Genomic DNA, 11,530 nt, shown 5'->3' on the forward strand with positions numbered 1-11,530 from the left:
ACCTTGAAGCCCCCACAGGGAATGGGACCCGTGTCCTGCAGCTTCCATAGCCAGCCCAAAAGCAAGGAATGTGCCACCCTCAGCTGGCCAAGCCCCTATACCGGTCTTGTTTGTGGGATCGGTCTGTAGGGCTAGGCGATGCCTCTCCGCCGCTTCTTCCTCCCCTAAGGTGGGGAGGCAGAAGCAGCCGAGATACATTTTGGGCATGGTGATATGTTAGCATATCCTAATATTTAGCTGCTGATACATCACAATTTTGAAAACCAAATATCGGCCAGTCCTACTGACCATACCCTGCCCCAGAACAAGGGTCTGTTTCTATGTGTTACAGTGGGGAGAGGTGGCTTACAAGGTACCCTCGGCTTCTACTTTATTGTCCAATATAAAGTTTAAAGCGATTTGAGCCCCTTTGTGTCCATTTGGGGTTGTGCAGAGGAGGAAGGTCCCTGGAGTGCAGAGACTGCACCAGCGCTGCTGCGAGGTCAGAAGTTGTTGATGGCGATGGACTCTCTCATCTGCATGCAGAGGACCTCGTCGATGTAGATGGTGTTTGCTTTGACTTGGATCTCCTCCTCTAGAGACAGCTGGCGGCGGTTCAGGCCTTTCAGCTCGGCGTCGGCCTGGGCCAGGGTCTCCTTCAGCCTGTAAGGGAGGAGCAGAGGGAAAGAGGGTCACAGGCCTCTGAGGGGGACTATATAGGGCAAGCAGACCCTCCTTGCTCCTGGCCCCACCAGAACTCTCCGTCTTGACACCTGCGGGTGAGCACATTTGCCCACAGACTGATGGGAGCCTAACGCCCAAAATTCCACTTGAGAATTATGGGAAACAACCAAATTCGCATGAGAAGAACCTGCTGGTCCCAGCCAAAGGCCCATCTAGCCCAGCATGTTCTCACAGTGGCTAAATATCTCTTAACAGCCTAGGGATCGAGATAGACTGCCCCTACACCTGGAGGTTCCATAAAAAATTAAGGACCTGCTGGATCAGACGTCTCATCCAGCATCCCTTGGTCAACCAGATGCCCCAAAGACAAGCCCACAAGCCGGACCTGAGTGCAAGAGCCTTCTCTCCCCTCCTGTGGCTTCCAGCAACGGGTACCCAGAAGCATTGTTGCCTGTGACTCTGCAGGCAGAGCACAGCCATTGTGGCTAATAGCCATCAGTAGCCCTCTTGTCCTTCTGTTAATTTGTCCAATCCTCTTCTAAAGCCATCTCGGCTCGTGGCCATCACTCTGGAAGGGAGTTCCATAGTTTCAACTATGAGCTGTGTGAGAAGGTCCTTTCTTTTATCCGTGCTGGATCTTCAACTTCCAGCTACGTTGGAAGTCCACGAGAACATGCATGTGAATTTGGTTGCTTTGCATAACTTACACCGTTTGCCAGGAAGGCAGGTAAGGAGGTGGTGCCCTGCTACCTGGCCCCTTCCTACCTCCCTCTCGCCCCACTAGAATCAGGCCCTGCTCAGTCCCTTTGAGTTCCTGGGATTCCCTGAAACATTCCCCAGGAATATCCAACCCTCCTTTCCACTTTAGGAGAGAAAGGCAGGTCAGTTCATTCCCAGGATGCACTGAATGGGCAGGTAGGTGCCAAGAGACCGACCCTGCCAGACCTCCTGTTGGTGCCCCATAAAACAAGCGAGAGGGTTTTGTGGCTTCACAAGGTGGTCCACAAAACAGCCACGATTGCTCCATCCAGCTCCCCTTGCAGTCAGCCCTCCAAAAGCCAGCAACACCCCAAAAGTTCTGCTGAAGAGAACTTCTGGGCAGTATCTGGTTTCCAACTTAATGATGTATCACGAGCTAAACATCACTGTATATTGATATATCACAATGCCTGAAATAAGGATGGAACTACGTAGAGGCATTGGCCGACTTCATGGGTTTCCCCACATTTTGATTTTTGCATAGCACACACACACACATCATGATTTGCAATCTATGGCCAGGTCAAAAATTATGAAAGCAATATCATGATAAGGACTTAAAACTGGTCTTGGATGCAACAAAAATCCAGTGACAGCATACAAATCAATCTGGCCAAGCCCTCCCCCTCTTCACAAATGCAGACAAACTCCACTGCAGCCAACCAGAGACAACCAACCCCACCCTGCCCCCAATACCTCTCACTACCAAGGAAATGCAATAAGCAAATAGAAAGAGAACCTACCCACTTGATGCTGACACAAAACCCCACATGTACACATTGCAAAAGAATATCAGCCTCACCACCCCACCCCTCCTCTTCTTCCCCAACCTTATACTGTACTCAACACTAATGTCTCACAACAAATGTAACTGATTTGTAAGAAAGACTGCACAGCCTGAAAAAAGGGAGAAGGCATGTACTTTTGTAAACCAAGAAAATCTTTAATACAGTTAAAAAAAAACCCCTGGTCTTGGACGATACCTAGTCCAGCCCTAACATCATGATTTGCGATATATTGCCAGGTCAAAAACTATGAAACCGGTATCACAATATGTACGGTACTTCAAACCGGTTTTGGACAGTACATCGACATATTGCCCAGCCCTACCCCAAACCCCTGGTTTGCACCCACAGAGGTACAGAATCTTCCTTTTTAATCCTTCAATTAATTTATTATTTACTTACTTACTTACTTACTTACTTACTTACTTACTTACTTACTTATATCCCACCCATCTGGCTGGGTTTCCCCAGCCACTCTGGGCAGCTTCCAAGAGGAGATTAAAAATGCATTAAAACATCAGTCAAATGTACAAGCCTGGGTACTTCAAGGCCCCCTGCTGAGGAACCACAAAGTGCATCCTTTGCAAGGCAGCACCCACCCACCCACTCCTGGCTGCTGCTTCGGAGCAAGGAGGGTGCTGTGACCCACCAGGGAGAGCTCTGGGGTGGGCCTGGCCCTGCGGCTGTTTTACTTGCCTCTGGATGTTGTGGTTGATCTCGTGCACCTCCCGCATCAGCCGGTATTGCGCCTTGTCCCGGCAGAGCTCCACATTGGGCCGGTGGGTCCTTGTCTCCAGGCGGGTCTGGGCCACCTTGGCCGGCCCCTCCTTGTCCAAGATGGCTTTCTTCAGGGAGTCAATGTTCTTCTCCTGAGCACTGACCTGCTCCATCACCTTCAAGCAGAAGCAGGGCAGAGTCGGGAGCAGGGCAGGAAGATCTCGGAGGACCAACTCACCACTCCCCTCTCTGCTGCCCCAGCTAAGTCAGAGCATAGAATCCTAGAACTGAAGAGTTGGAAGGGATCCCCAGGGGTCATCTAGTGCTGATTCCTGACAGACAGCCATCCAACATCTGCTGGAAAACCTCCAAGGCAAGAAAGCCCACCACCTTCCAAGATGCTCCACCATCTCTTAATGTTGGAAACTTCCTCCCCTCCCCCTCCCCAGAGCAGCAGAAAGCAAACTTGCTCCATCCTCACTATGTGATGACCCTTCATGTATCTGAAGGTGGCTATTGTACCGCCTCTCAGTCTCCTCTCCTCTTCTCCCCCCCCCCATTCACACAAAAAGCAGCCCATTAGGAAGCAACTGGGGTGAGGTGTCTGGAGAGCAAATCTATGGCCTCTGGACCTGAAACTCCAACACTGGTCCACACTGCAGCCGGCCTCAGAGGTGCTACAGGAATTCTTTGCCATCCCTAAAAGGTAAAGGTAAAGGGACCCTGACCATTAGGTCCAGTCGTGGCCGACTCTGGGGTTGTGGAGCTCATCTCGCTTTATTGGCCGAGGGAGCCGGCGTACAGCTGATTGGCAAGTCCTAGGCTCTGTGGTTTAACCCACAGCGCCACCTGCGTCCCTTTGCCATCCCTACATGGGGATTATCTTTGTGGATTGATCCTTGAAAGGAGGTGCCGTGCCTCTCAACCAAGCCCATTGCTAAAACCTGAGCATTGCAGTTTAAAAGATTGGAAAGCTGGCTTGGGGGAGATCAGAGCCCTGATAGGCATCAGACATGCTGCTTTCCCCAGGATTGATAGAGGTAATTCGTTTATTGCAATTGCACACTACCTTTTTCTCCAAGGGTGGTATACATTGTTCTCCACCTCCCTGTTAAATGCCCACAACACACCTGCGGGGCAGGTAAGGCTGAGAGGCAGTGAGTGGCCCAGGGTCACCCAGTGAGCTTCATGGCTGAGCGGGGAATCATTGTTTGATCTCCCCTAGTGTGACACTGTAACCCCGTTGCAACACAAAGCCCCTAAACATGGTGATGGGGTGGAAAAGAGAAACCGGCGGTTTGCCCCCTTCGTTCCATCAACTCCTCCCCACCCTATGAAAAGCATTACAGTCATACCTCATGTTACGTCCGCTTCATGTTACGTTCTTTCAGGTTACGTCCTGCAGCGACCCGGAAGTACCGGAAAGGGTTACTTCTGGGTTTTGCCGCTCGCGCATGTGCAGAAGCGCAAAATGACGTCACACGCATGCGCAGAAGTGGCGAATTGCAACCCGCGTGTGCGCAGACGCGCAGCTGGGGGTTGTGCTCTTTTTATGTTGCGAACGGGCCTCTGGAACGTATCCCATTCGCAACCAGAGGTACCACTGTATTCAGAACAGTGGTTTGCACAACCCACAATGGAAGACAATAACACAGTAAAAGAAGAAAAACTGTAGCAACTGCACATATTAAAACGATATCATTTAATGAAAACAGATGCACTTAATCCAGTAATGTGATGCCACCTTTTCAGAGTCTGATACTCACGGACACCTCCATTGCCCCCCTAGGGAATTCCACTGCCCCCCCGGGGGGTGCTACCACTCACTTAGGGAACCACCAGGCTAAGGGGTGACCAGATGGAGCTTTCGCTGCTGCCGGCCCAGTGCTTACCTTGTCCAGGTGGTCCTCCAGTTTGGCCTTGGCGCTCTTGGTCTCCTTCAGCCGGTTCCGGAAGGCGACGTTGACGGTGTTGATCTGCTTGCGCAAGTCGCTGGCCGCCTGGGAGAGGATGCTGTCAATCAGGGCCCTCAGCGCCAGGGAGTTGTTGCGCTGTTGGTCGGCCTTTTCCACATTCATGTTCGAGAAATCCTCCCATTCTTCGGGGCTCACCGAGCTGCCGGGGGGATGAGAGGGGGGGGAGGGAAGTGGGGGGGTCACTCCTAGCTGGCCTGCCCTAAATCTTCAGGCTCAGGAAGGGGAGAGAGGTTCTGGGGGGGGGGGAGGTCCCAGTGATGCTAAATGTTATGAGAATTATAAGGTCTAAGAAAGTTAATGTTCATAAATGTACCACATACATAAATATATAAACCACATGTCTGAAACAGTACAGGAAAACAGTCCTGAAACCATTTTGACTCTCCCAAATTGACCTCAAATGTTTCTCTGCAAAAAGGAATGAAATGGGAAAAGCCTCCCCATTGTCTCTGTGCTCACAAATCCTGCCTTAAGGGCACATTTGTGTATGAATAGGGGGAGCCTGTGACCTGGATTCAGGAACTGAGCATTTACCATCACAAAAGAATGGCCAGGATGCCCAGGTAAAAGCAATCAGTGGCCATTATCAGGTATCCTGGCAGACAGGTTTTCTGCTGTAGATGTATACGTGATGTTTTAGGGGGGTGGTACTGAGCTACAGAGGAGGCAATTTCTATAGAAGAGCTTGCACACCAATGTTCTGGGTTCCTCCTCCCTCCTTCATGGGGGGGTGAGCACCCTGTTGCAACAGTTTAATAAAGATCATGCTTACTAGCTGCTTTGCTTCTCAATATTCTCTGGTTGGCCTCTGTTATTTTTCTCCTACCAATAGAGGACCTACATAAGGACTCTACACGGGCTCTTGGGTACCCCATAAGGGAAAAGGAGCAGGGTCTTTTTCTTATAACACTAAATAAACAGTATTATTTCTGGAACGTCAACAAGATTTTCTCTAAGGAATTGGGGCAATGAATCCATGTGGAACTCTGACGTGGCTCTGCCTCTGAAGATGGAATATCGTCCCAGCTGTCTTCTGCTCAGGGTTTTCCAAAGCATAAAAGTTGGTGCCTCCTTCAAAACAGGCAGAGAGAGATTGTGTGTGTGTTTATGTGTGGGGTGCCCACGTCAGCCTCTGTCCTTGGGGAAGAAGTGTGGAACAGCATCAGCCTTGCAATGCAAGGTCCAAGGGACAATCCCCATTGGCAGCATCTCCACACAGGGCTTAGAATGCCCTCAGTCTGAAACCCTGGAAAGCCAGCACTGCTGCCAGTCAGGGTAGACAACACTAACCGAAAGGACCAACGGTCCTGATGCAGCATAAGGCACTTTCCTATGTTTGTGGGTACGGTACCAGTTTGTCCTTATCAAAAGAATTAATCTGATGGTGGAGGATGTAAATCTACTCAGCAATCAACAGTCACTTTGTTTATTTTGCGGGGGACTGACCCTGCAATTTCAGAGCTGCAATTTCAGATGTTTCCTCCTGGAGCGAGACACGCACATTTCCACAGCTGGTCAGGGTGTACACACCTGTCTAGCCCTAGGGCAGCAGTGGGCAAAGAGGCTGCAGTTACATTATGATTCCACCAGATTGTGGGAGATTTTGGGAATAGGAAAGGCTAAGGAGAAAACCCTACACAAATCCAGAGTCCTTAAGATGTGCCTTGTATGCCTCCTTCCAGCAACCCCTGCAGCCAAGCTGGTACCAAACATTGCTCTGCTTCCCTTTGAACCACATCAACAAGGCTAAGAGGGGGTCTTGTTGTCTGGGCAGCCCAGGAGCTCCATACACACTGCCCAGCCTTGCACCCCTGAAAGGTCACTTCGCTGCTGCTAACACAGCAGTTTGACTTCACCCCCAGAGGCACACTCCATTGTCTCTCTAGACAGACAGATGCCAGCAACAACAATTAGATGGCGGGTAGAAAGAGCCTGAGGTTATGTCACCTGGTCAATACCACCTGGGCAACAGACAGCAGAAAGCAGTAGAACCTTTTTTGGGAAGCCAACTCCATTGCTGCCCCAAAGAACTGCCGACCCCATCTGTTCCCACATGGGGGAACTCTCTCCTTGCCCCACACCTCGTTGAAGTGAAGAGAGCTCCACAAGAGTTCAGCTGCCCCCGTTGTGCACCTGCCACCCTCCTCAACCCGCTGTGAGACTCACTTCTCCTCGACCTTCAGGACATTCTGGGCGCATCTGATGTCCGGCGTGTTGTTGTTGAGGTTGGAGCAATAGTTGTCGATGTTAAAGGCGGTGTATTTGTCCTTCAGGTCCTGCTCCAAGTTGTACTTGGCGGAGCGGTTGAGCCTGGAAGAGGAAAATCAGCTGTTGGGTGGGGAAGAGAATGGGGCAGAAAGGGGGCGGAAGGCAATGCCAGGCTGCAGTGGTGATCAGGTGTGGAACAGAAGTATCATCACTGCTTACTGTTATTAAATTTATTATCCGTCTTTCACCTGCAGAGTAGACAATACTGAAGGAGACTGTTTCACCTGCAACCCATCCACACATCCTGGGAATAGCTGTATATACACACACACACACACACACACACACTTTTCCAGCCCTGCCCACACACTCTCCAGAATCCCCACCCTCTGCCTGCCCCCCGATGTGTCCTCCCCCATACCTGACTTGCTCAATGGCTTGCTCCAGCGTCCTCTCTAGCAGAGCGACAACTCCCTGAAGGACCTCGACTTCCTTGATCAGCTCCTGTTCCACCTCATCATGGACCAGGTCAATCCCAACGCGCCTCTCCCTGGAGCAGAAAAAAAGAGGAAAGGAGAGCAATAGCAGCATAAGAAGAGTCCTGCTGGATTAGGCCAATGGCCCATCTAGTCCAGCATCCCATTCTCATAGTGCCCCCCCCCCAGATGTCCCAGTAGCCTGCAGTGCACAGGGTTGGACTAGATGACCCATTGACTCCCTTCCAACTCTATGATTCCACTTGGGAGAGGCCAGAATAATGCCCCCGATATATTCCCACGTCCTCACCGGTTCAGGAGACACTGCTGAGAGATGCAAAGCGGCTGCTTGAAATTTTCCAGTGCCTTTTCCAGCCGCGTCTTGAACGACAGCAGCACCTCCGTCTCCTTCACAAGCTGGTCGAGTTTGTCATCCAGTTGCTGCTTCCAGAACTTGATCTCCTCGAGCCTCTGCTCTGCGGGAAGAGAGGGAGCCAGGTGACACCCAAGGGAGAAGCCCACAGCACCAAGGCCTCTGGCGGTGGCAGGGCCTCTGGGCTCAAGTTAGAGAAAACCCGTGCTTTGTGATTGCTTCTTAAAAACACACAAATAAGCAGCTAAACCTCATGGCTACAGGTGAAGGTATGGAATAAGATTGGACTAGATCACCCTCTGGGTCTACAGGCCAGTGATTCAATACTCCTTGGCTGCCAACGAGTGGAATGAGCAGCTGTCCACTGCTGAAGACAGAATGCTAGGAATTATGGGCCTTTTGCCTGACTCAGCAGTCAGCTCAGGGTGAGATATAATAATAATAATAATAATAATAATAATAATAATAATAATAATAATAATTTATTATTTATACCCCGCCCATCTGGCTGAGTTTCCCCAGCCACTCTGGGCGGCTTCCAAGCGAATGTTAAAAACAATACAGCATTAAATATTAAAAACTTCCCTAAACAGGGCTGCCTTCAGATGTCTTTTAAAGATAAGATAGCTACTTATTTCTTTCACATCTGAAGGGAGGGCATTCCACAGGGCGGGTGCCACTACCGAGAAGGCCCTCTGTCTGGTTCCCTGTAACCTCACTTTTCGCAATGAGGGAACTGCCAGAAGGCCCTCGGCGCTGGATCTCAGTGTCCGGGCTGAACGATGGGGGTGGAGATAGGGAACCCCAAGAAGATTCCACCTTTTGTAGGGAGGCCAGTGAACTGACCCTTCTCCCCAGCAGAAACCAAGCCTCCTCCACCAGACGACCCCCCCCCCAACCTACCTATCCTCTTATTGACATCGCTTTGGGTCTTCTGGGTGGTCCTCTCGATTTCATCCACCAGACGCTGGCTCTCGTCCAACAAGCGCTCGGAGCGGCATCTCTCGGCCTCTGCGCTGCTGTACTGGGCCTTGTTGGCAATGTGCCACTCAGGGGGCAGGAACTTGGGGGGCGCTTGCAGGAGCTTGGCCATGCTCCCTTCTCAGGAAGGTCCTCCAGGGAGAGAGGGCAGTTCAGCACCTGGAGAAGGAGATTCAGACGGAGGAAGAGGAGGAGGTGAACTGGATTTTCTTCAATTAACTACACCATTTGTGGTGTTTTAAGACAGCTTTACTTGGTCAGAACAACAGCAACCGCTGGGGAACGCCCCCCCCCCAAAGCAGAGTCCACCAGAATATAGGTTACACAGGCTGATACAGGTCTACTGAGAGCAGGTTTAGCCCCAGTGAAAAAAAATGGTTTGGGGCCCCAACCAGCAGGTAATGGAGGTAATGGAGGCACAGAGGAGGGGCTCCAGAATGTGGCTGCGATTGGCTGCTGCCACCTCGGAACCCGAGGAAGAGGGAATGAATGAACCCCAGAATGAATGAACCACCTAAAAAAGCATTACACAGGATATAAAAGAAATGTGCGATCTCAGTTAATGATAAGTATGTTAATATTTGTTACCTGTTGAGAATGTTAAGGTCCTAATGACTAATGTCAATACAGTGGTACCTTGGGTTACAGACGCATCAGGTTACAGACTCTGCTAACCCAGAAATAGTACCTCGGGTTAAGAACTTTGCTTCAGGGTGAGAAGAGAAATCGCACGGCAGCAGCAGCGGGAGGCCCCATTAGCTAAAGTGGTACCTCAGGTTAAGAACAGTTTCAAGTTAAGAACGGACCTCCAGAACAAATTAAGTTCTTAACCCGAGGTACCACTGTACTGTAACCATACGCTTCAAATGTTAAATGTGGGTGTAACACAGCGCGCATCACACCACAATTTTGCTGTTATTGGCAGTGGGTTCGCTTACAAAAATGAAAACCTCCAAATGTGATTGCATTTTGCAGCAGTGTCCTACTGTCAAAGTGCAGAAGCAAATGTTTGTACAGAGTCGGAAACGCTCAGTCCATGGTACAAGTACACAAGCCATTAATCAGAAGTGTGTGTGTGTGTGTGTTACATAAAGCATATGCAAGATATTTGGGGTCCAGGCCCCCTTTCCGAACCACCAATAATTTGTACCTGCTCTCCTCACACCCCTTGCCAGCCCTGAGTTTATAAAGAGGCCTTCCTTCACCTCAGTTTTACACAGGCATAAAAAGTATGTCACATTCTCAGAGAAAAAGCAGGTCTGCATGGTCAGAGCGGAATTCCTGATTCAGCCAGGGAGCCTCCTATCAAATTGGCTCAAGACTGAGTTTTTCCTGCACATACATTCTTAATACAGTCTGGCTTCAAGCACCAGGCCTTGTTGGCAGACCACTTCTGTGTTACAAAGGGGGGCACAGAAGGGGCAAGTATATTTCTAGGAGAGCAAGAAAGAAAAAACGACGGCCTATTAATGCCAGCAGTTCTGAAATAGGCGGGCGAGTTCCTTGGTTGGGGGGGCTTGCTCACACCCCCCATCTGGCGCCGCCTACCAGGACCACCCTCCGTTGCTTGAGAGATGGGAGAGGCTTGGACGGCGCTGCATTCAGCGCAGATTGGGGGGGCGGGGATTTAGGATCCTAGCGCGCAGCCCCTCTTTGGCACTGGATCGCCTGCTTGCAAAAGCCCTGAAGGTTCTAAATCTAGGTCGAAAGAAGACAGCGAAGAGGATTGAGGTTTAAGAAGCCAGATCACCTTTCCGCAGCAGCAGCAGCTCTCGTCCTCGGCGCGCGCGCTCGAAGCATCAAAAGCTGAAGCGCTGAGCAACAAACCCGTCGCCATGGGGACGGGTAACGCGGGATCGCGGCAACGGGGGCGGATTTCCAGAATGCGGCCGCGATTGGCTGCCGCTGCCTCCGAACCCGCGGAGGAGGGAAGGAATGAATGAACGAACCCTGGAATGAATGAAAAGGCGCGAAGCCTGGAAAACCGAGAGGGTGGCGTTTCTATCACTGGCCAGGACGGGGAGGACGGGCGCTCGGCACATGCTCAGGGGCCCCCTCGTTCTCCAGAAGTGGAAAGCGACTGGAGTTCTTTATTGTTATTGTAGTGTGGGGAATGGGGCATTTATAAAATAACGCATGGTGTGGACAGAGGACGGCTTTCCTTCCCCTCTCGTAACACGAGGAATCTGTGGGACGCTCCAAAGACACTGAAGCGTTGATTGATTGCATTTATAGCCCACGTTTTTCTCCAAGGAGCTGAAGATGGTGTACATGGATCTCCTCACCCTCTTCTTTTAATCCCCGCAACAACCCTCTAAGGTAGGCTAGGCTGAGAGGCAGTGGCTGGCCCACAAAGGCACCCCCAGTGAGCTCCATGGCCGAGTGGGGATTTGAACCCTGATCTCTCCCAGGTCCTAATCCAACTCTCTAACAACTGTGCGCGCGCGCGCGCGTGTGTGTATCTGTTGGACAGCGCAGCAGGGTTGGGCAGACAAAAGGAAGGCCCTTCACAGTAGCGCAGTTAACCTGTAAAAAGAGGATTAGTCTAATTCCTGGAGGACAATAAGACTACTAAAGGGCTAACTAGCCATG

The 11,530-nt window shown here is 50.9% G+C and overlaps 1 protein-coding gene across 2 annotated transcripts; it reads right to left on the reverse strand.

Moving 5' to 3' along the window:
- Positions 1-345: 345 nt before the first annotated feature.
- Positions 346-10,785, reverse strand: TEKT1 (tektin 1). Of its 2 annotated transcripts, none has more exons than XM_083588907.1 (8): positions 10,689-10,785; positions 8,861-9,070; positions 7,895-8,060; positions 7,530-7,658; positions 7,067-7,210; positions 4,817-5,039; positions 2,904-3,100; positions 346-642 (listed from the first exon to the last, which is right to left on the reverse strand). In XM_083588907.1, exons 2-8 carry the CDS (start codon positions 9,048-9,050, stop codon positions 483-485), a joined length of 1,209 nt encoding a protein of 402 aa, XP_083445033.1. In that variant the 5' UTR covers positions 9,051-9,070; positions 10,689-10,785; the 3' UTR covers positions 346-482. The 2 variants fall into 2 exon arrangements, with proteins under 2 accessions (XP_083445033.1, XP_083445032.1); XM_083588906.1 differs by having other exon boundaries at positions 8,861-9,097; positions 10,689-10,784.
- Positions 10,786-11,530: the final 745 nt, after the last annotated feature.

This window comes from Podarcis filfolensis (assembly GCF_964270895.1).
Source record: "Podarcis filfolensis genome assembly, chromosome: 15".
Taxonomy (NCBI): Eukaryota; Metazoa; Chordata; class Lepidosauria; order Squamata; family Lacertidae; genus Podarcis; species Podarcis filfolensis.